Source organism: Bombus pyrosoma, linkage group LG12 (assembly GCF_014825855.1).
Source record: "Bombus pyrosoma isolate SC7728 linkage group LG12, ASM1482585v1, whole genome shotgun sequence".
Classification (NCBI taxonomy): Eukaryota; Metazoa; Arthropoda; class Insecta; order Hymenoptera; family Apidae; genus Bombus; species Bombus pyrosoma.
In genome coordinates this window covers 4,180,278-4,205,197 of record NC_057781.1, presented here as the reverse complement: position 1 = coordinate 4,205,197, position 24,920 = coordinate 4,180,278, and the positions used below count along the sequence as shown (strand labels likewise).

Sequence of the window (24,920 nt, the reverse complement as noted above, 5' to 3'; positions counted from 1 at the left end):
TTAGAACCTTCAATACCCGTGTTAAATTTCTATCGTTTTCTTGTAAGATTAATTTCTGTAAATTATCGTGGAACGCCCATGAGACGCGTTAACATCTCAATGATATGGAGAGGATGGCTACTTGACGATGCAGAGGGATGCATGAAGCAACAGCGATAACGGGGCTGCGGATGAGGGGATGAAATGAAAATACTGGTGTTTTTGATTGTGCATTCGGGGGTGAATGTTGCTTGTTGCTCTTGGGACTCTGCCAATGGCGGAGTGTTCGACGAGATTGTGGAAACATTGGGCGAAAGGTGTTCTCGAATTGTTATCCTTTCCAAATGTGAGGTTTTAGCAGATATTGAAAAAGAGATTAATTTTATTACTAGTTATCGCAATACGATCTTTTCTGAACTGATGACGGAATTTGGCGATGTTCCTCGGTTACATCAGCTGTGGTATAAAACGTGAAATAAACGGTTGAACTATGAGATCAGAAGTATGAATCAGTGCGTTGCAAGGTACTCTAAGTCGCGATTACAGTCATGTTTCAAATATTCTGCAGTGTTTCGAAAGTTTTCAATCATCAAGAATTTACCGATCGCTCAAGATCATCCTGGAGTGACCTCACACCACAGACATTAATCGCTTTTAATAACAAAAAGATCGTGATCTCTGTGATTTCTGAAATAAGGTCGCCGAAAGGTACTCTAGAGGTATTTTATTTTCAATTATTTTACGTTTGATATTGCATATAAACAATAATATCGCAAAAATTTGATAGTACAAAAATGAAATATATATAGAACCTGGTAAAAAGATCATTGGAAAATAAAGATCCAAGATTATGTATAAGTAAGTACATTCTATCAAAGTTTTGAATCGTCAATAAAGAAAAGGTGGATTTCTTACAATTAACATAACAGTGCCTATATATATATATATACTATCACCGTTCCAATAAACTCCATATTATCCATTTGAAACATTATAGTTACCTTGTTCCTTTCACTTTAGCTGTTCCGCTAACTCTCTAATTTAATATATAAAAATCTTTGGAATAAAACATTTGAAATTTCCTTTTTCTGGTATTCTCCGTCCTATCACATTACTTACACATGTAATCCCGGCAAAACGAGAGTTTTACGTACTCGCGCAAGTGCAATCGTTCCCTCTTCCGTGTCAGCGATCCAGCCAAAGTGGAACGTCCATAGTACGTTTGGCATGATTCATCGTGATCGTATAACTTGAAATTACATGATCTTTCTCGATTGTGATCGGTTATCGGCGACACACGTGCGTTCCTCAAAGTTTTATGCGGCAACCAAGCCACGAAACGACTTCGATACCCCGAAACTTGCTCGAGAAACCTATCTAATCGAACCGCGTTTACGAAGGGCAATCGATTTTTCGTTTAATTTTCGTCGCCGAGTCGCGTGGGCCCCAAGCGATCGATTAATCGTGAGCCATTACAAGTAACGATTCGATGGACAGCCCCAGGAAGATTGAGCGTTAATTATCAACCTCCTCTCGGACGAACATTCAATTATCCTCTCGAGATCGTTGGAATATTTTTTCTTGTATTTTTTAGCCAGAGTTTGTTTGTATAGTGTGATCTACTGTGATTGGATAATTATCAGCCTATTTTATGGCGCGACTGGCTTTCTTTCCTTTTTGGTTGGTTAAAGATATTGTGATAGTATTTGTTTCGATCCACGAATTTTTGTGTTTCAATCTGACTCTTTTTTCAACAAACGAAAAAATCATTAACGTTTTGAAAAGTTTGTGTATAAAATGCGAATAGAAAGTTACACAGATTTTGTCTTTGAATCCAGGAAATTTGTTGAGAAACACGATTGGATTGAAAATGACTCGAAGGATGCAGTAGAATTAATGCTTATATAAGTAGCCAAAATGTTGTGGTCCAATTTTAATTCAACGAATTAATCAATTTTATCGTGTGACGTGTCATCTTTAAAATAGCTATTTTTAATACCTACAACTTTTATTCTAAATTTTTTATAATCAGATTATTGGTTTTGTTGTTATATGAAAAAGCTATCATCGACAACTTTGGAAATTGTTTACAAAGTCCGCGCAAGAAATTTCGAATGGCAAATATATAGGATGTGTTCCTGAACATGATTTCTATAAATTCGCGCAAAAAGATTTCAAATACCATTTAACACCGAATTTGATCTCTTTTCAGGCTAATTTGACCGGACTGATATGGTTTGATTTAAATCTCTAAATTACTTCAACTTAAGAGAAGATATTAAGATATAATATACAGTTTCTTTTCAGTGTACATCATTCGGAGTTCCTTTCTTGCCATTATGCATTTCATGTGATACTACTTCGTTGCAAGAAAATAAAACGTAACTACCCGCGAATAATTTACGAAGAGAAAGTTATCGTTGAACTTTGAAGAGGATCCATTCGCTGTTATTCGGTTAATAAGAAAAATCCGATTTCACGATAAAATAAACATTTGTATCCATAAAAGGAGAATAAAAACGTGACGAATGGCCCGTAAAACGGTGATACTCGATCAGGTAATATTTTTTTTTAAAGTTACCTGTCTCACGGGACAAACGAGATTTATGTAATAATCTAAACGCAACACACAGATATACATATATATATATATATATAGAATCTTTTTTTCCCGTTGCTATCACACGATAAATATTTATTCGTAGCACGGTTTAACTTCTGATAACCGAGAGAGGAATCGTCGTAATGTCGCATCGATCATCGTCGTTCCCGGAATCTTCTTCAGGTGGAAACCTCGAGAAACTCGACTAATGGCCGAGATTCGCTACAGACGGTCGCTATTAAATTTACCGTCACAGTTTCGGGTTAATTTATCTCCCGAGATGCGTTTGTTGCGAGTGAAACTTTGACTTGCAGGGTGAGATGATTTCCAGATGTCAAGGTCACCCGGTCTTTCACCAACAACATCATGGATTCTTGAATATTTGACACTTTTTTCATTTGTAAATGTCTATCTTTTATCTAATCGTTAGAATTTTTCATTTTAAGTTAAAGATAAAAATAAAATCTCTTTGCCGAGTTGTCGTTGATTTTCGTTGAACGCAAGGAATTTTTCATCGCGTTTGAATAATAACTATCTTATCGACTCGTTTAGTGGAAAATACGTGGGTAGTACTATCTTATCTACGAGTCTAGATTAGACAAGAGAAAGGCCCACTCAAGACCCAGAACGGAAATCGTGGCCCAATTATTTCTTCCATGTTCCTTGCTTAATTAACAATAATAATAACAGTCAAGCCCCAAGATATAATTACAGTCTTGTGAAATCTACCATTAAACTTTGATCCAATTACCATACAATATATCTGTATACAATTCCATTAAAAATGAAATCAATGCAATAAAAGCAACGGAGAAAAGTATCTTCTAGCTACATGTAGCAGTATTGTAAAAATCTAAAAGACACTCGATCCTCGTGTCGTTCAATTTTTGTACTTCTCTCGTACTTTGGTTATTCTGTACGTATAATTACTATTACATAAAAATGACGCAACAGAACGTGAGTAAACGACTCTAAAATAGAATTGCTTCATATAAATACACCATCGCCTACGACTGGAAGGCGCATTTTTATACGTTTCTTGGAAATTGAAGAGTGCAAAATTGCGCAACTCGGTTCGGAACGCACATAGTATTTATGACATATAGTGCATTAATTATTAAATGATAATGATACTCGATAGGTGAAACAGTCTTCTATAAATATTACTTTCATTACTTCATATTGGTTTTTAAACATTTACACGCATCATAACTATTCTACGTATTACACGTAACTATAGAAATTATAAAGCAGCAAAGGTCATTGTATTTCGATTTATTAATTTGCTAATCAACTAATGCTAGTGGTAATCTGATAATCAAAATGCATCTTGTCGAAAAATAAGCAAGTATCCTGTACACTTGTTACCCATAGTGTACACATTAACCGAGGCTGACGCGCAAAATCTTCGACAATGATCGAAGACACGTAAACGCCAGCTCGTCAAATATTAATTAAAATCTCGTTAATCGTAAGTACGTTGTTTGGTATCGAGGCAGAAGAATCGCGATGTGGATAACTGGATCGAAAATGATAAAGAGGAAACGGTAAAAGAGAAGAAGAGAGAATGATGGCGGTTATCTGGCGTAGAAATTCGAAGGAGGGCGGAAAGTTCGCACAGACCGGTCATAAATAATGTCACCGTTCGTTCTGACTCGATTATTTCGCACGGCGCGGAACTTAATTATCCTAATCACGAAAATTATAGGCAAGAGTTCGCCACGGGTTCCATTACGCCGTGGCCAGCCTCGCAATACTTAATGGCCCCTTCTCGCCAGAAGAAACGCTCGTAAATAACATCGCGTTTTGGATAATGTAGAGTGCCTAATGGAAACACCAGGGCTCGCTTGATTATTCGAACGTTTATACGAAAGCGGTCTTCGTAATATTCCTTCGTTTCGGAAATTACACTTCTTGTCGTTCTGATGAGGTAGTAAATATGGTGAAAAGGTAATCGGTACTCGGTCTATAACGGGGAATTAAGACGAATAAAGAGTAATTTTGCTTTTTAAATTCTTGAAACTATACGAGTAATCGTGAAGTGATAGTGAACTTTATCCGTGTCAACGGTTGCTTAATTTGCTGTTAGGTTTAACAGTTGTCGATGAGTTATTTAGGACACTCCACGCCGAGACATACGACAAGTATTTACACGTCGTTTATTACAGGATTAACATATTAATTAACTAACTAATTAATATTAAATAATTAATATTAGATTCAAGTCTATCGAATTTCGTATTATTTAATAATACTGGCTACAAAGATTTGATACTATGCAAATGAAATATAGGTTTTGATAAAAAAAAAAAAGTTTCGCTGAAAAATAGGGATTTAACCTGAAGCCAATAATTATTTTAGGGTCCCTCGGCTAAAACCAAATTTAAAAAAGTTTAATTTGGTTAAATCGATGTTTGTTAAACCAATAGGAAATTAATATTTACGTTTAGAGGTCGTTTGGCCAATCTGTCAGAATATGATATTCACTTAAACGGTGAATATATTAACTTCGTGTTTAGTAATTAAAATGCGCATAGTGCGATGGTAAGCGCTTCGGTAGGACCGTGCATGAAGCGCATAAATCTTTCGATCTTTATGTATGGGACGATTGCAAAATCCTCTCATCAGACATACTTATGCACTGAATCACGATTTCATTCCATACTATTCTTCCGACTCGCACTAATGATCCAGTTCACGGCGGGCATGCTGCCAACTGGTTCGTTCTTATTCATCAATCCCTCGAAATTCCTGCCTTTTTTTCCTCTACTCAGCGTTCAATTATTAATTCCTCCGTCTTAATCATCCATTCAACCTCTTTCCATCATAATAACTTCAATTTCTTTCTTTAATCAATCAATCGTGGACAATAAAATGATTCGTAAAATTCATAAGAACGTACTTCTTCCTTTCGATACTAATCTTTTTTTTTTTTTCTTAAAAAGAAGTTAAGTAATAACGAAGGTAGATAATCAAGGAATTTTGAAAAATCCTGTATTCTCGATTCGATTAAAAACGACTGAAACTGATTGCACGTCGATTCCACAGCATTTGTGATACTCGTAAATGCTAAACAACATTTTCATTCACGCGGGCATCTACCACAGGAAAAATTGTCAGCTTCGCGAACGTCCTACCCTCTCGAGCTTTGCCATTCCTTTGAAGCTCTTCGTTCGCTCCGATCGCTTCCTCTTTCCTTTTTTCTCTTTTTCACACTTTCCGTTTGTGTAGGTACGTCAACAACGCGGTAGGAAACTGGCCGTGGCAATGATCTGCCAGCGGCTTTTCACCATTTTCGTCTCTTTGCAACGCTTACTCCGAAATTAACTGTTTTCTATGCTTTAAAATATAGATAGAATGCATCTTTAAACTGTGTCGAATATTCATATCTGTTCAATATTATTCATTACGAAACCTTAACGAAGAAACGATAGAAGGAGGAGGAAACGAAAGATGAGGTAAAAGGTAGATAGAACGATAGTAAGAAGAATTTAAATTGAAAAGCGAAAACCTATGATGCTACAAATATTATTTTCGAAATTTAACTTAGAGTGTACTACTATTTATTATACAATTTTATTACGGAATATCTATTTCTACTGTATCTGCATTATATTTATTCGTCTTATAGAATATTTATTTATTACACGTTTATATTTCATTAAATTGGAACTGCTCTACTAGCAATATGAAATGATGAAATTTGTAAAACGTAAAATTGGAATTACAATCGGTTTCCTCCTCGTGTTTTTATTTCATTTTTCCGAACGAATACTGAATTTCCGTTTCACGTTACCCAATTTCACGACGAACGTACAGGTGAAAAAGGAAGGCGGAGAATGGAAACGAAGAAACGAGATGAACGAGAAGCAGGAAGAGAGAAAAGAGACGGAGAGGGTGGAGAGAAGAATTAGCATTTTATTCGTGCCGCGACCGATCGATATTCGTGGGCAGGTTCGTCTTCGTTTTCTGCCGGTTGGAACCTTTGGAGCCGACACATTGTTCGCGAATTCAAGATGGCGTGCACCGACACCTCTGCCGCCGCCGCCACTGCCGCCAACAACGCACCCCTCTTCGTAACCCCCTCCGTTTCGTCGAAGCTAAATTGCATTAGGTCGACGAAAGGAGAGGGGGGAGAGAACCAGGGACGACGAGGGTAGGTATGAGGTAGAGCGAGGAAGGAGGGTGTGTGTGAGCCAGGGGTGTAAAGAGGGAAAAGAGAGGAACCATGAGGGGATGGGTTGATGGCAGAAGACCGCTAATTATTTCACCTAGGATACCCGTTAGGATGATCTTTCTACCTGCCAGCTGAAATCCGTGGATTGCGAATTACCATTGATTTTGGATTAAATCGTTTGGAAACCGGGGGAATGTCTGGCTCGATCGAGGCACGATTGCGATTTCATATCGAATTGTTGGCGCATAGGGCTTGAAAATCGATTCGTGCGATCGTTCGTTGCATGTTTTTAGCGAATTACTTTCAAAATACTACATATCAGGTTCGATAGTGATAGTGTTCTCGGAGTGATTTCTTCATTTTTAATTTCCTTTTATGTTGCTCTTTGTGTCTTATCGTTTTGCTGTTCGATGTTGTTTCTTCGCGATCGCAGAGAAGATCTCGGAGATTCTTGTGATTTCTATAATTACGCAGTGCTCAAAATAATTAGAAACGTGACATTTTGATTTACGTAACGGTTGTGAAGTTAATTTCTGTTCTATATGTATAATTTGTATTTAGAGTATCTGCATATGGAATATAAATTTCTTCGCCGACATTAAGCTGTACGAGACTATTATTTTTAAAAGCGTAAAGTTCTTATGAAAGCGATGCAAGTTACATAATCTACACGTATCGTGTTGATAATGAATTCCCCGTAGGTGGAGTTCTTCCTGTGTAAAGGTCACTTCCTTCTGCAACAAAAAGACGCGACCTATTCTTTATAAGCCACAGAGGTACTTCAAACGGACACAAAGACGGTAAGATCATCAAAGAACATTAATAATAGAGGAAAGGAAAGTACTTCCTTTGGATCTTCCGTTCCCACTTTCCTCTCATAAACGTCCACCTTTTTCATTAACAATGAACATTTACTCATTTTAAAAAGGAATAATTAATCTAAGTTAAGAAACTTCTCTACATTGTAATTCTTTTGCATTCAATTTTTTTTTTTTTTAATCTAACTATATTAGCACCTTTCCAATTTCTTATATTTACGACATTTCTTACTTAATTTTGATTCTATCTCCTGTGGTTTCTACTTCGTAAAATTTATCCAGATTATTCCTTGTCGTAAGAATAGAATATTACCTTTCTTACCATACCAAGATTTATTAATTCCACGTCGAACAAAACGAATTAACAATTAACATACAGAATTCCAACCGATTGTACGTTTCAATGTTTCCCCAATAAATGAAACCGATTCCGTGAATTTAGTTTGCAAGCGTTTCGTTCGTTTCGATATCTTATGCATGACCTCGATGAACGTTTCAGCAAACGTTATAGTATTCTATGAGTCATTAAAAGTTCCTTCGATAAGATCATCGCTCGTATCGAAATACCCTCCTCTTCGCTTGTAGTTTCCACGGATCTTTGCTTGGCCGTGATAACGAAATTCTCGTTGGAACCTCCTTATTGATCAAACGCAAAACCCTGTCTGTTATTCAGCAACAACATCGAACCGGTCAAGTTTGATTGCTTTTCGCTACAAAATCTATTCCCTCAAACTCGATTCCATTATCATCGAAATATTCTATCTATAACGAATTTAATTTTCTCCTATCCTTAGAAATAAAAAAAGATAATATTGTACATTGTTTCAGTCGATATCGGAGTTTTATTAACGATAAATAGATTACCTCTCATAGAGAGCGAGATAGAAAGTGAGAGAGAGAGAGAGAGAGAGAGTTTATTTTATATATCGTAAACTGCATTATTCCGAGGTTAATAATCATTTTCCTTATCAATTTAATTTTAATGGCGTCGTTAACTCTTTCCATCTACTTTACTACGTACTGTTTATTGGACTTTAATTACACGCATTGTAAACTGCACCGTATAAACCGTATGGCTACTATTAATTGGCAATTCAGTATTGTTCATGCGCGTGAAAAGAAATGGCGAGAGAAGAAGAAAAAAGAACAAACCCTAAATACACCGTAGATAATTACAATTAGAACGATATACGATGAAAATACAAATAAAGGAATCGCGCTTCCATCTGAATAAAAAGGAGCATCAATCACGGCAAAAGTACTTGCATACTCATAGTGTAGCTTAATTGCGAAACTAAAGAATCTAAAAACTATCGTTTTTGTAGTTGTAAAGTTACTCGTATCTAAATCCTCAATTTGCTCCACCTAAATTACTACGATGCACTTGAAGCAAATCAGTCAGCGCGATAATCGACGCGAGTCTCTAAGTATCCACTTGCCAGCGTCGTTACAGCCGTGTAATTTAACATATGGTCGTTCATATAACAACCGTGCAAACAGAGAAAGCTTTAGATTACACTTAACTCGCTGCAATGAAACATCCTAATTTGCCGTGCAACGAAATCGCATTTGCAGTGGAATCGCGTACACGTCGTCCCGTCAGAATAATTGATAAGGTGTGTAAAGTTGTTCGACGTCTGTACGACGCGACGTACAGAGGGGAGCGTCTCGACGCGGATGGTCGCGTGTTTCCTATTGGAACGCGGCTCAAGTGCATAGCGCCGCGGCTGATTTATATCGCGCCACGTTCGACGAGCTTTTGATATCTTTGTGGCGGCGGGCCGGTATCGATCGAACGAATAGAGCGGTTGCACACGTGTACCGGCACCTGTGCCGACGCAACGTCTTCGTGACAGAACGCAATTCCGCTTTTTCGCTGTTTCAATTTATAGTTGTCGCGCTCGATCGATGCCAACGTGCCGCTTGAAGCCAACGTTACCGCTTGTCTGTCAGCTTCTGATCGTTGGAATTTTCTTCTACGTAACAGACACGGACATTGTTTTGGAATCGCAACTACCGATTCTTTCGATATCGAGTAGTCGTACGAAGATATACAGAGCATCTTATTCGAAACTCCATGTTCAATTATCTCCTGAACTATTCCTTATCCTGCAGATAATGTTTCAAGGAAAATTTGCTTTCTTTCCTTCGAAGATGTTCGACAATGTCCCCGAGAATTCTAGGTGACAAAGAAAGGTGAGAAGAGAGGGTAACTGGAAGGATGTGGATCGTGTCGTTTCTCGATCAATTATTTTTAATGGAAAGCTGGCTTACACTGATCGGTTTCTCAACTCTCCTTAACCTCCCTCACATTCTCGGTATCGAGCCATTTAAAAAATTCTCTGCCAGACAATTGCGATGTACGGTTTGGTGGATGGCCGCGAATCATTTCACCGGAAGTTCCATCGCTGAAAAATGGTTCGCGCGTCCGCGTGTAGCTTCTGGGCGCGAAAGAAAGACACAGGCGCGTTTCTATCGTGTATTGACTCGGGATAAATGGCTGTAGATAAATCGGCAAAAAGCAGCGGCAGAGAGTCGCGAGGACGTATCAAATTCTTTTTTAACCACCGAAGTGAAATGCAACGACGGCGGCCAGATTACGCTTGCAGCTGGAACACATTTCAAACATGGCGGTGCAACGCGCACACGCGCTCTCCGTTTCGATCAATACCCTACCAACATAGCACGTTGCTTAATGTCAGTTCTCAAACTCCTCCGTGGCTGTTCTGTGAGCGACGAGAAATTTATTCGGAATTTTATTCCCTTTATTTCAACCTCGAACCTGCGAGCAAATGTAGAAAAAGAATGATCTATCGGATTGCAGGACGTTCAACGATGTAAAAGATTTGTCCTTTTAAAGGAAACTTATGTTCTTTAGTTTCGTAATAGATTTTTAAATTGATCAATTTGTACTCGATGTATCGACAGGTACATAAAGTAACTATGCTTGGAATCTAATATTTTCTATATAGAAAAAGAGAAGTGGTTTAATCTTGTTGCGATCTTGGAATTTTTTATATCTCAATCTCGCTTTAATTTCAAGCGAGGAAAGGACATTTAATATTTGAGCAAGAGGACTTTTAATTTCAACCGAGAAACAGACTTTTAACTTTTCAGATCATTAGCATACAATTAAAACGAGAAATCAGGCACATCGATAAGGATTCTTTTATATTTTCGTGAAATTTCAGAAATCTTTTAACTATGGGACAGTACCTGAAGTGCGCAGATTATGTCATTTTTTAATATGATGCCATTAATATTTCTCTTTTTTTTTTCTTTTTACAAATTCTCAATTTCGTGTAAGATACCAAATCTTCGAATTCGAAACGCAACGCCTAACGTTATATTAAATTATCTTTCTGTAAGAGTAAATAAAATTGTGTTTTTCCAAGAATGATACATTTTTATTTATTTCTTTATCTTTTCAGCAACTCCTTGATCTAACTTTCTTGTTACTAGAAATGTCCTACTATGTTAATTTCGTTAGATCCCTTACTTTTTTACCAGCTCGCTCTCTCTGACTATAAGAAGAGATTTTTTCTCGGTACATAGTATGTTTTATATCGGCAATAAGGCGATAAAATAGAGGAGAAATATCCTCGCGATAGAAGAGATTGTTTATGAACGGATTTTATGGCTGGTAGAATTGTGTACTGCATTTTACGAGCCTTAAACAGCACGCGAGATAGAAGAATAGAATAGAAGAAACGTTCTGTTTATTTTACTTCGTATGTATAATAAATTTATGATTAATTAATTTCTTGCAGTAATCAACTCGTGACTTGCACGCCACGTTACTAAAAAATATGAGAACGACAAAATATTCAGGAGAGATTTTGCAAATTATATCGTAAAGATGCAGAAATATCGAATAATAAATAAAATTGTAAATTTATTTTTCGTAGAATTTCTATAATTTCGCTTGTCTTTCGAGAAATTAATTAATTTTTTCGCCTTAGAATATCTGGAATAATCGATACGATTCATTTTAGTTAGCCTAATCGCAATTCTTGATCGTTATCGTTGCCAAATTTTTTATCAAATTTTTCGTTCGCGTTTTTCATATATTCAAATTTGCACAAGCGTGCGTATATTTCAGCGATTTGTTCGCGAAATTACCTTCCGCCTGACTATGTTTGTACTCTGATTCAGAGAGAAGGTGGGAAAATTCGTGCGAGCGCCGTTCAAGACAATCAAATTTCCTCGTATTAGCCAACTTTGCGCGACCACCGCGGTTTTGTTTAAAAAGCGCGGCTGTTCACGCATCTGCAAAGCAAACATAACGTCGAGCGTTCGGCTCGACCACGCGCTATTTTTCCCTTCTCGTACAGCAACGATTTTCCCGCCGTTCTCCATCTCGAGTCGAGTAAGTTGGTGTATTTCGAGTTTTGCTTTTATAAAATAGAGGGGGAAAGCTAACGGAAAATAGATCGCGCGTATGCCAACGAAATTTTATGCGATTTTCTATTTTCATTAACATAATAAGGAAATGGAACTATAAAAAGATTTATTTCCCCGAATTTATTAAGGAAAAAAGCAGTTGCTCTGCTTTGAATATCTTTTATACTTTTATACTTTCAAATTTTATCAAGAAGATACGCTCTCTTCGAGAACAAAAGATACGATCGAGGTAAAAGTTAACGTCGACAATAAACAAAGAATTGTGTGAAGAGATAAACGCATCGACGAACGACCGATCTCAAAGGGTTTTCTGGAACTTCCAAGGGCGAGCAACGAGCGTGTGTTTCGAGTGGTGGCAAACACGAGGCCGTTTACTCGTGCGTTACCACGTTTCTAGAATTAGAAACGTGACGAGTAAGTGGCGAGCCGAGTGTGCACAAAAAACACGAGTGCTGGTCGAAAAGAAACAGAGAGAAAAGGAATGGGAAGGGAAAAAGTAAGAGAAGTAAGAAGAAAAAAATTGAAATAAAGAAAAGGAGAGAAAGATGAAAGAAAGCAAAAGAAAAGACGTATAGAAAAAAGAAGAAAACGCAGATACCCTGGAAATGGGGTTCACGATGAACGTGGCTTAAATGCGCGACATTATACTGGAAATGCATATCAGCCACCTTCTTTGAAATCTCGCTCGAAAAAGAGTATCGCAAGCAGGGCGAAAGAAATCATCCATTTGCACGGTCCGTGTCGTGTTTTATCGTTTTATTTTTCCACCGTTCATCGTCCTCCGGTGTTTCACACGCGAGCCAACCTCGGTTCTCCATCTTTTTAAGTATTCGCCTTACGGGAATCTAATAAGAAGTAGGCGAAGCGATGTTGTTCGATGTATCAACGAAATATCAAATTGTCCAGATGCTTTAAAATTCTTTCAGGTGACTGACAATACTTCCACGATATTTGCAACAAACTGCGTTATCTGTGTAAAATGAAATAATTCAAGACGAGTACACTTACCCTAGTTGTACCTTTGCCTCGACCCCTCCCTCTCTCTCTGAACGCACCCTCGCCTGTTTGCAGGTGATACAGATGCTGCAACAAGATGAAAACTTTCATTAGAGCAAATCACCGTGTACATTTGGTAGCGATATTAACGACAAGAGTAAGAAACTCGGGTCGCTAATCTCGCGAACACTATAATTTCTATGTGTTCAAAGATCCCCTATTGTTTTACGTATCGTTCCATTTCTTTCAAAGTATATCATATTTTATATATACAGAGAGTAAATTGAAATTGACTTGTCTTTGTGAATTTTTCGAAAAAATGACACGACTTAAATAAAACCGATCTGCCTTTAATTAACGCTCAATTTTATAATTGTAGAAATTTCTGGTTAAAACGTGACTCGCTGTTGCCTAACAAATTAAACGTACGCGCGCGCGCGCGCGCGCGCACGCACGCTCTCGATCATAAATCACATTACGATTGATTTAAGCTTATAATATAAATATGCATATGTGTATATATTAAAACCGCGAGATATCGCGTGCTCTCGGATCGTTATCGTTCCGACGATGTACTATCGTAAAATCAAGGCAACCGTATCACCTCAATTGACCTCGTTAAGTCCAATAGACGCGCCAATAAAAGTATAACCTTCCAGGGCCAGCGGTATTAGATTAGATTCCCGACGACAAAACGTTTTAGATTATTCCGGGGCGAAAGATGGTTGGAGATGGTCGCCCGCGGGCCCGATAGACGTTCGATCGGCTCGATGGGAATTAACGAGACATGACCGGAGATAATTGGAACAGGGAGATTGGTCCGCGGTTCGACGATGGTGAAAATTCATCGCCGTTTACGCCAGTGACGAGGGTAAAATCTGGTTTTCCATTTTCGTTACGTCCTCTTTCCTTGTTATCTCTGCCTTTTTTTTATTTCGTTGTTTTCGTCATTTTTATCGCCAGCTATTGTTTCGTAACTTTTGTTCATCGACGTCGTTATCATTCGTCATTCGTTGCTCATTGGCTTTGCTTATCGCGTTTGTCTTTTGTTTCTTGACCTCTCACATTTGTCTGTTTTTAGCTTTGCCTGCGATTTTGTTGACAGAAGGTTAATTTGAAAGGCGATATTATTTTTTATACATGGCTATTTTCTTTCCTTGTCTTTTATACTTTTCTGGTATGTCAGGAGAAAAAATAACCAGCGAAATGGCGGGTCTCGGAAGGTATTGCTGTGTCTCCTGGGAATGGTTTAGCTTCCGGTCTGAGGAAGAGCGGATACTGTTACGCGATCGGTAAAATATCAAGCAAAGTGTTATTTGAAGAGCTTGTTGTTAATGCATGCTTGCAAGCAAGTAAGACGTGAATAAATGTCAGTGTAAAGATATAAAAGATAAAGAGAAAGTATAGTTCTTTCGATGTTTTTAAATTAAATAGAACGATCGATTCTTGTCGACAGCCGCTCAGTGCAGAGACCTGCGTTACCACCCGGAATGAAGAATCGCTACCTTCGAAGCACAATCGCAGATGGCGCGTGCGGTAGCTGCTGGAGCTGTTACACATTTTTAGTCGGCGTATCGCGGGAAAATTTCCTAAGTATAAGTTTACGAGAACCGAGTCCTGTGTTAATAATCGAATAAAAGATTAACGACAGAATAAGGAAATAACATAAATCAAATCATTTCTTAAAAACTATGTCTCGAATTACTGTTATTCCCTTTTTAAGTACTGGAAAACGTACACGAAATGAAAATAGAAACATCTCATATTCAAATAACATATAAATCGCACAAGACCGTGTTTCTACTCGTTTTCGTACCAACGTTTTCGAAAAGTTGCTTAAAAACGACCAACTCTATTGTTTAGTTCCTACAATCGTTCGACTGAAATTTCTCCACTAAAAAATTGTTAGGAGCCTCGCCAGTAGATCTAATAAACCTAGTAAAACTGGAAAACGAAATTACGTACACGCAGCTAAACCAGATAAGATCTCAAAAACCATTTCCTCGGGACTGCTATCATCTCGCTAGGATATCACGCGATCTTCCTCGGGTACACACTGACTCCTCTTCAAATAGGTTCGCGATCGGAATCTTGGTGAAACCTCCCCGGATCGGCTGACGAACGGGGGGGGGGGGAGAGCTCGATGGAATAAAAGAAGGAAGGAAAAAGACAAGCGCCGTGGAGTAGGTGGGACTCGGGCCGAGTAGGTGGTGGTCGGTGCTTGTAAGGTGCACACTCGAAGAGCAAGCGGATCCCCGCCGCGCGAGTGAACATCGAGGTCCGAGGCAGGCGGAAAACGTCCCCTTCGCGCGGCACACGCGTCGACGATTATGGTCTAATTCCCTTGTACGCGCATTCCCACCAATCTACCTAGCTTACCTACCAACCTACCTGGCTGCCTCGCATCACAGAACCGTCTTGGTGAGCGAACGAGGAAAAGCGTAGTTGTCGGTGCATTCGATAAGCGTACGCTCGAAAGACAGGGGTGTGTCCCCTTAATTCCATATCTCTCGTTCTCTCCCTTTCACCCTGGTTCTCTTTCTTCCCTTTCTGCCTACCTCTCCTCTCTTCTCATCATCTCCAGCTGAATATCTACTTTTCACCCTGTTTCTTTCTCTCTCCTTCGTAACCCCCTATCAGCCTCCTCTCTCCATGAACCTCCCTTTCGCTCTTTTGCTCTGCCAGCTCCCTTCGATTCGTCGCTTTCTTCGCTCGCCATCCGTTTTTCCTCTTTCTCCTCTTCACCATCGAGCGACCGCTCCCCGCGCCTCGGCTCGTTGCACCTTCCAACCCCTCTGCTCTCTCGCGTAAATATCGCGGTTTCTCGGTAAACAGGAGAACGCAGCGGGCAAACGAGGGACACAACGCGGCGGGAACGCGTACAGAGTAACATATACGTGTAATACGTGCGTCTGTATACAGGGTGTTTCAAATGCTTTATGCCGAACTTTGTAGGTATGTTGGTACAGATATATAATACAGTGAGAAACGTTAGTCACGTAAAACGTAGGCGTGGTTGCAAGAGATTTTTGTGCAAATTTTACGATAAGATTATGATTTCCGTGTTTGATTTCTGGTCTCGTACTGCTTTCTCTTTCCTCGGTTTTGGTCCTCTACTTTGTCGGTAAGTTAATTAGTAAGGCAGTTAATGGAACGTTTTAATACGTACGATAGTGCGATATCATGAACGATATCTCGACAATTTTGAGGGAGAACCGAAATAGAAGTTTGGCTAATACAGGAATTTTAAAGATGCTTCTCTATGAAAAATCGAATATCTGATTTATCGTATGCTTCTCTTATTATTATTGTTTACATCGTATATTGTTATTCATATAAAACAATTTATAGAATATACCAACTGACAAGCAATGTTCTTAAAATGATAGAAACGACGAAACAGGCAGACATTTAAAACCAAATAGGAAGGATAAATGTGGCGATATTACATCGATCGACCGTGTAACGAATTTTAAAGCTGCTGCTCTGTAAAGAAAAAGACTCGATTTGCATAAACGTACGCAGTTTACTAATTGTTATATCCTTGTCAACGTTGTTAACATCCGTTTATATTATTGAATCATACACGGAAAATAATGACAAAGTTTGGCTGTTAAATTGTGGAACACCCTGTATATATATATAAACGCAAGGAGATGCGTGCACGCACACGGTTGCGAATATCTGCTCGTGCACGCGTGCAACGGGACGTTCCTTCGATATGTTCGTACACGGATGAGACCGCGGAACGGATGCTGGTGGAACAGAGAGGGATAGAGGAAGAAGGGTAAAAGCAATGGCAAGAGGGAATAGAGAGAGGGGTGAGACTGAAAGGGGATGGAAAGAGTAAGGGAAGCAAGGCAAATGTCAATATCGACGATGCATCGTCAAGAGAGGACGCACTTGGGGCGGGAATGAGGGCGTAATTAATCGTCCAAGCAAAGAAATTCTCTCTTTGTCCTGTCCCCGACCCGCGTAACTACCTTCCTACCTCCTGCACTCCTCCCCCTCCCCCCCCGGTCGCGGTGGTGTCACGCGGCGAATTTTCCGCGTGCTTGGTCTTGCTTCGAATGACGTTTTAAATGCCGGATTCCTTCGAGCAATTTTTTAATATCGACGAATATGGGAAGAGAATCTTGTTTTAGTTGAATTTCAGTTAGATCATTTAGTTTCGCTTAATTTTGCATTGTATGCACGTATTACGTGTGAAATCCCATTTTATCGATGGCCTGTATGAGAGTAAGTTTGGGTCGAAGACAGACTGTTTGAGCCAATGGAGAATGAGAATGTACAGACGTTCGTACTGTGTGTAAACGTTTGGATCGTAATTTTCCTTCGTATCGTGCCGTTGAAACGCCACTGAGATTAGGAATCTTTTTTGGCGTAATTTCGAGCCAACAAGATCGCACGGAGTGAAATAAATTAATTAAATAAATAAAAATAAAAGTAGAAAAATAAAAAATCGGTAGGATGATAAATGGTTGTTACAATGATTCTTTATAAAAAAAATTCCCTATATACGTTTGATCGATATTTTGAGTCAAACGTAACGAGTCAAATCACGTATAATTTATCTACTCACTTTCATATTACGTAATATGTTTGCCGTACATTTTTCCACGTAATTTTATGTTCACCCCGCGTTGTATACTTTTTATCAGTTTACCGATATCAGTGCTAATTTTTCCGTTTACATTTGGTAACGATTTAACGAGCCCTTTAAGAGAAGGGTCGACCCTTTGTACATTTAATCCCCTTCGTTTTTAATCGAATATTACGAAGAATAAACGATTTTATTAACCGATATTTATCGAAGATATCCAGCAAGATCTCTCGCTCCGCTCTCTTGTCCCACGTTTCAAGTTCGGTTGGATGCTTTCTTTGGAAGTTTAACGGGATGGATGCACGAGAAAGCACGTGTTTGACAGCGTTATAATTAGCTTATTAGTCTTACGAGATGAATGCATTAGGTATTGTACCGTAATATCAGCGGAGAGAAGTTGTAATTTTAATAAATCACGTCATTCTCACGTTATCGGTAGCGTCAACTTTTGCAATAGGAAAATATGGCTGTGGAATAATTCTCTCACTCGATTTTAATAACCTTCCGAACCGAAAGAAATTTCGAACAATTATCGATCCACTTTTCAGATCGAATTAAAAACTTGCAATCAATAATAATTCTTTTCTCCGAAAGCAAATAGAGTGTCAATTAAATATAGAGATTCACGCATTTCTTCCAATATTTCGAATCTAACAATCGTTTGCTAATTGTTCGTTTGAAATCTACCCGATTAAAATTAATCACATCTTAGAAATTTGTCATTCATTGCCTAGAAAAATGTTTGAGTAAGAAACGATTCGTTGAAAAAGTTAAATATTGTCAGACAGAAGGGACAGACCTAACATATTTTTTAATGATTAATAATAAAGGAAGAATCGATGAAGGAACAAGGGTGCTTGATAATTATCTGCAGTCTAGATCAGTAATTAGAAGCACGTACCTCGCATACAACTGTCATCGATTTCGTGATAAGCTAATTAAAACATCTGATAAATACGTACGTTTCGTTACATCTTCACTCGACAGATGTACGACGATTCTCGATAAGAAACACGAGTCTTCGTACTTCCGTCTTTTTATTTTACAATTCTTCTTCTCGATCCTCTTACTGAGCTTTGCTCTCTTGGAACTTGGAACAAGATGCTCCGTGGTCCAAATAATTCTCAAGGGTTGCAGCCCCGGTTCACTCTGTTTTAAGTAGAAATCTCGTCCCACGACGCAGAAAAATGAGTATATACTTTTAAGTTTCCAAACAACGAAGAAAGGGGAAGCAGCACGGTGACAGCCGGTCCTTGTATTTGTCTAAAGTCCCAACGACGCCGAACATTTGCCCAGGAAGATGGTATTATAACCAAACACGGGCCTGTTCAGATGAAATGATTAGTGTCGGGACATCTGCTTCTGTTGACGGTAAACGTTGCGAGGAAATAGTAGTAAATTCTCAGATTCCTTTCTGTTTTAAAACGATACCGATCTTCCAATCTATGTAACATGTTTTTCTTTCGTGTGCTTCCTTCTTGCTCTTTATTCCCCTTTCTTGCCTTCTGTCGTCGTTAAAACCGTGCTACCAGTTTCTTTAAAATTGCGATCAAATTCTCGGAGATTATATTTTATTTTGTCGTGCCTCCGGAGGATTAATTACGTAGCTGGTTTCTTTATCCTCGCTTATTTTGTGTGGAAAATTATAAAGTTCCGTTGTAAGTTTCTTTTCCGAAATATGTATTTTGTATTTTTATATTTCTTTGTACCATCTCTTGTGCTGTGTGTTTTTTCTTTAGGTTTCTTTTCCTTAGGTCGTTAGCTTATTTTTATAGAAATTTAACCCCGCACTGGTAAATCGGATGGTCGATCGTCCAAGCAAAATTCCACCCTTAAATTTTTCGAATACTTGAAACAGAATTTAGACATTTATTGAACGGAGTTTCCCAGATATTTCATCCGATCTAATAGATATTTTATTTCTCGAAATCTCGAATAGTAAAATGTTAAACCTACACGTATATTAATAATCATATTATACTAATAGTCTTCAAATTGTCGAATTACCCTGTAGCATCACCGCGTAATCTAACGCATCAAGAGACTTTCGCGAAAGAATTCTCTGATATTGCATTGTACCCTCAAGAGAAAGAACAAATCTCTCGTCTTTCTCCTTCACTATTTACTTTATTCCACGTTTTTACCCAATTAAACGGAATAATCTGCGAAGCAGACCGCGCGAAAAGATACAGAAAAGAAAGAGGAGTGAAATTAAAAAGGAAACGAGACAAACAAGGGAGAGCAAAATCAGACAATAACGGCGAAAACAAAAATAATCACAGAGGATGGGACGAAGGGTACAAAACGGGAGCGGAATCCCGGATTTCCGTGACTGGTCCTTCGGCTAATGAAAGAATTCGACATCGAGATCTCTCTCCGCGCGTCCCTTTGTCTGCTCTTTTCATTCTCTTCGCCGGCGTTCGCGTTCACGCGACCGATTCTGTGAAAGTGTCGCGCACAGTCGAGGGTGTTCGCGATAAAAATGTTGAATGCGTCGCGACGCGTTCCCCAAAACGTTCGTTTCAATGGCATAGCGTGTATATGTATATGCGTCGTGGAAATACGTTCCACGCAAAGCGACTGAAAATTCGTCCGAGAATTACGCGGCTGCTGACTTCGAAACGTCATCTCCCTTCCATGTCTCTGTGCTCGCTCGTCATTGTTTCGCGACGCGGCTGAAATTTTTATCGTCATTTCGCAGACAGCAAGTTGTACCGATAATCTACGAGTAGAGCGCGGATTTCTATGCGAACGCGTACTTTTACGAACGCGATTAAATAATTGGTATTCGAGGAAAAATTTCCTCCGTCCATTAAACGTTACAGGAACTGCTATTATATTTTGAATATTTTCGATACATTTGCATATTACGCGTATTCTGTGCGTTTCTGCACTTTCGAATCTGCCATAGATACATAAAGATAAATGTCGTTTATTTAAGAGAAATTACTGGAAACGTGTGACGCTTTCTTCAGTATTCTACCGGCAAATATTTATACTAACCCATCTTCTATTAACATAATTAAAAAAGTCTCACAGGCATTCTTTTCCGTTGCTTCTTAGTTATAAATTTTGGTGTTGCGTCGCGTGAAAATTCAATTTCTTCAAGAAAGGTTGCCAGCAACCAACGATAATTTACGGTTTTATCGAATTAAAAGTTTGTAAATAGGAAGGAAACATTTCATATGCACGAACCTAGGCGGTTAATATTCCCATAAATTATCTATAAGCTGGCTTGAAATGGAAAACGGAAGCACGGGATGGAAATGAAGGAGAAAAAAGATTGTCGAAATTCCCGCGATAGTTAAAAACGTCCGCTTTCTCGGTCAGCTGACTTTAATTTCGTCAAAGCGTATCCAGCGGGCGACAGATGGTCGGCGCGCCGTTCGAAAGAGCCGTTGCACCCATTAGAAGTGCGACGGTTAAAAATGGTAGGTACGTCCGAAGGACAGGTTATCGAGCGTACCATGTGCACTCTTCGCCTGCAACCGCGTGTGCATTCTCTCTTTCTGTTTCCCGGCGCACTTTCGCGCGGATGCCACTGATAGTTTCTCGACACGATGATCTGCGTTTTAGTCTTTTCTCCTTCGTGCATTTATCTTCTTGTAAATTGCTTTTCTTTCCTCTTTTATATCGTGCAATTCGAAATTTTAGTTTGAGATTATGTGCGAATGGCGAAGCAGAACTTTTCTTTAATTAGTCGAATTAATCACGAAAATTATAAGTAACTGCTGCTTAATTAAAACAAGTTTTGCGTTTTGAACATCGTTCCACGTATTTATTTATTTATTGCGTGTATGTATTATTTATATAACTCTGCTGATACGATTAGTGCATTTTAGCTTACGTATATTATAACAAAATGATTTATATGGCCGGAACGTGTTCCATGAAATGGATGACGTATTTGAACAAAGATTATCAATTTCAAGATAGGAATATTTCTTGTGAAAAATAAATTCAATTCAGAGACGGATTGCTGTGTTTTAGTAGCAGCGTGTGTTCTAAGTTCTTATGGCACTTGCGTTGTTTTCAACGCTATCGTGTTTTCCACTATTTTTGATTAAATATATTTAGTTAGATAGTTTCGAATGCAATAATGTTCTATTTTGTTAGTCAAACACGATCCATTGTTGCTCTTACTTATTTTTTTATGAAATTCTTATGTATTTTTACACACTTTCAATACAATCGTATTCTGCCGTTTCGAAATAATTTTCATTGAAACGTGAAATTGAACCGATGGGATTAAATTCTGTTCCGATCTTCCAATTTCTCAAGGATTTAAATGAAACGTTGTGATTGTATTACGATAATTTTTTCCCCACGGAATCGATTTGAATTCGCGGCAGTTTAAATCGACATGGCCCGCAATAAACACGGAATATTGATCGCGGTAAATACGAAATACGCGGAAATGCGAGGACGTAAGCGAACACGCGAGCAGTTGCTATGGAATTGTTATTTCATTGGTATCGATAGGAAAAACGCAGAAACATTACGAACAGATCGCTTTCTTACTTCGAATGCGTTTTGCCTGCGACTGTTCGCTACCAAAAAGAAAAGAAAAATATCCATATCCACACAAAAAGATTGGTACAAAAATGCTTCTTATTAATCTAAACGAAAATACCAACGCTATTGATTAAAAGTTTCGGATCATCGCCAATAATTAAATTAAATTACATTATAACTCGATAATGAAATTGCCCTGTAACTTCAAAATTAAAAAGAAAAATCAACTTCGAGTACGGCTCCCTCAGACAATCGAGAAATATATCCGAATTGTTATGGATATTTTAAAATGGAAAGGGATAGACGAAGTTGTTAGGTTGTCCGAAAAGTGTCTTTCTTTTTCAGACACGTCTTTTACAACGACGTATCTTTATACAAACATGAAACCTAATCTGTCGAAAGTTGTAATCTTTATCTTGAGAGAACAAAATGAATCATACGTAATTCGTCATTGAATAAATATAAAATTCGTCATAAAATAATATAAAACGAAAAATGTTGTGCATGCATTATTTCCTTATAAAACGAAAGAAACTTTTCGGACCACCTAATACTATCGGTCCTCAGCGTGAAACGCACAAAATATCTGCCGGATTAACTTATACACGTAAGTAATATAAATTAAGGATAAGGTATATATATAAGACACTGTTGGATCATCGAATTCAGTTCCCCAATAGATCGAGAGGGCTGCACGAAACGTAATAATCGGATGGGAAACATGGCCAATGGGGAATCCCATTTTCTCCGAGGAGACTTAAGCCGATCGGCCATTTCGTTGGAATCGAAACGCTTGGCCGTGAGTAAAGAAATAATAATAATCTGCAATTACTTCCGCGTCGCCGGTCGAAATCGATGACTTTCGAGGGCGCAACGTGCGTGCGCCATCATGGGGTGTTGGCGGAGGAATTAAAGACTACGCGTACGATGGAAACGACTGTGTAAGAAAATTGAACGGCGGTGACGGAGGATTTTTCTTTCAGTTTCTTTACATGTGGTCATTTTAAGGAAGATGAATGAAAGGGAACGCGAAAATGAGAAAAGCTATAGACAGTGAAGATGATGTGGTTAGACGAGTTTTGAACGTATAGTGACACGAGCGAGTAATACTGGATAGAAGATTGATAAATTATAGTTTTGTTTATTAATGAATTCTGGTTTATACTTCAATTAACATTTATAGACTTGGACGCTATTTTTTTTTCAAAACGTATATAAAATTTTTTATTGGAATAGAATTCTCGTTTATATACGTATAGTCAAAACTCTGATGTTACAGTTGGATTTTTTGACGCACTTATAAACAAGAATCCTACCGCAAGAAATAAATCTCACATACATTTTGTAAAAAGTAATTTCACGTCTAAATTAATTAAATCATTAAAGTACTATCAATATAATATATAATTCATACGCGAAAGGATCTCTTAAAAATCCGACGTCTGAATTAGGATTTCTATCGAAACGCGGTAATTACGGTCGCGTAAATATATTTCTCTCGCTGTTGTAATTATATCAAGGTGTTTCGCTGGCAGCTCTGTTGGATATTTCCAACAAACGCACGTTAATATACCGATATTGTAATTTGATTACAGTTTAAATAAGATAACGCGGTTCAGAAGTGAATTTTAAACAGCTTTGAAAAATAAGTATATAGGCTGCGTAACGTGTTCAGCAGCTTTAACGAGTTGCAACTACATCGTGGCACGCCAATTGCAGCTATGTTGTTGTGGAGCCAGTCCGTGTGAACGCATCGTAAATGCGTCGCAAAGCAGCAGTTGCAGTTAGAGCACGATCAATTCGACGCCGTGCCACAGGGTTGCAGCTGCATCATAAACGCTGTTGTTGCAATTCGACAACGATCTTTACTTCCGCAACGATCTAAGTGTATCCGCGTTGTACAATTTCAATTAACTCTTTGTCTAATTTAATTATTCGAAGCCTTTCGATCGGAACGATCTACGGAATTATCAGAAGTAACATTAGACACGAGGAAAACACCTTTAGATGGTCGAAGCTAACGTTTCAACATTTTTATAGAAATTTTTGTTATCTATAGAATCCATCGATTCTACGTATTTGATAAATAATACTAATAAATCTTTTATTCGCAGCTCACCCTTTCGAAAGAGTTAAAAATTTAAATCCATGCTCGTTAATTATGAATTACAATAACAAAATGAAGCTACATTTTTTTCCTATATATCTTCTAATAAACAATTTGCATAGGAATTCTTGGAACACCAGAGATCCGTAGTTACATAAAATTTGACATATTTAAAAATTATGCTGAAATATTCTTTATTCGCAAACTATCCTTTTAAACGATACAAAGTGAAATATGACCCGCGTCCAGGTGTATAAACGTTCCTGGGAATAATCTATAACGTAACGGACCTTAATAACGATATTTGATGAAAAATCCACGAAGAAAGTAATGTTTCGCGGTTGGTTTTCCACGAAAGGATCGTTCCCCGGTGCGCTTTGCATGCGCGGATCGTGTGGACGCGCATCACGTCAACGGTAACGGCTTTAATAATTATTTTTACAACGTTTCCGAGTATACGGCGACCTTAGGTCCGTCTCGCTTGGCCGGTTTGCAGCTGCCTTTCTATACAACCCCGTGACACCGTGTACTAGGGTGCCCCATACACGAACCGGCGCACCATGCCGATTCACGCACTAAGAGCCTGAAATTGCAGCTACGCTCTCGAGACAGCCAGGATATACCATTTTTCCAACAAACTTTTATCTTTCTCTCTCTCTCTCTCTCTCTTTCAACAAAATTTTACCTTTTCTCTCTTTACACTTTCTCTTTTATTCATT

The 24,920-nt window shown here is 38.4% G+C and overlaps 1 protein-coding gene and 1 long non-coding RNA gene across 7 annotated transcripts in view; one reads left to right on the top strand and one right to left on the bottom strand.

Moving 5' to 3' along the window:
• Positions 1-24,920, bottom strand: part of LOC122573971 (DNA N6-methyl adenine demethylase) — a 142,517-nt gene that overhangs the window by 53,972 nt on the left and 63,625 nt on the right. For all 6 annotated transcript variants that reach the window (XM_043741018.1, XM_043741014.1, XM_043741012.1 and 3 more), the window contains one exon: positions 12,989-13,063. In XM_043741018.1, coding sequence (XP_043596953.1) covers positions 12,989-13,063 — 75 coding nt within the window. The remainder of the gene's footprint in view (positions 1-12,988; positions 13,064-24,920) is intronic.
• On the top strand, positions 13,652-14,631 carry LOC122573974. The gene is made up of 3 exons (XR_006318848.1): positions 13,652-13,847; positions 14,163-14,268; positions 14,433-14,631. It is a non-coding gene; the product is annotated as an uncharacterized LOC122573974 (long non-coding RNA).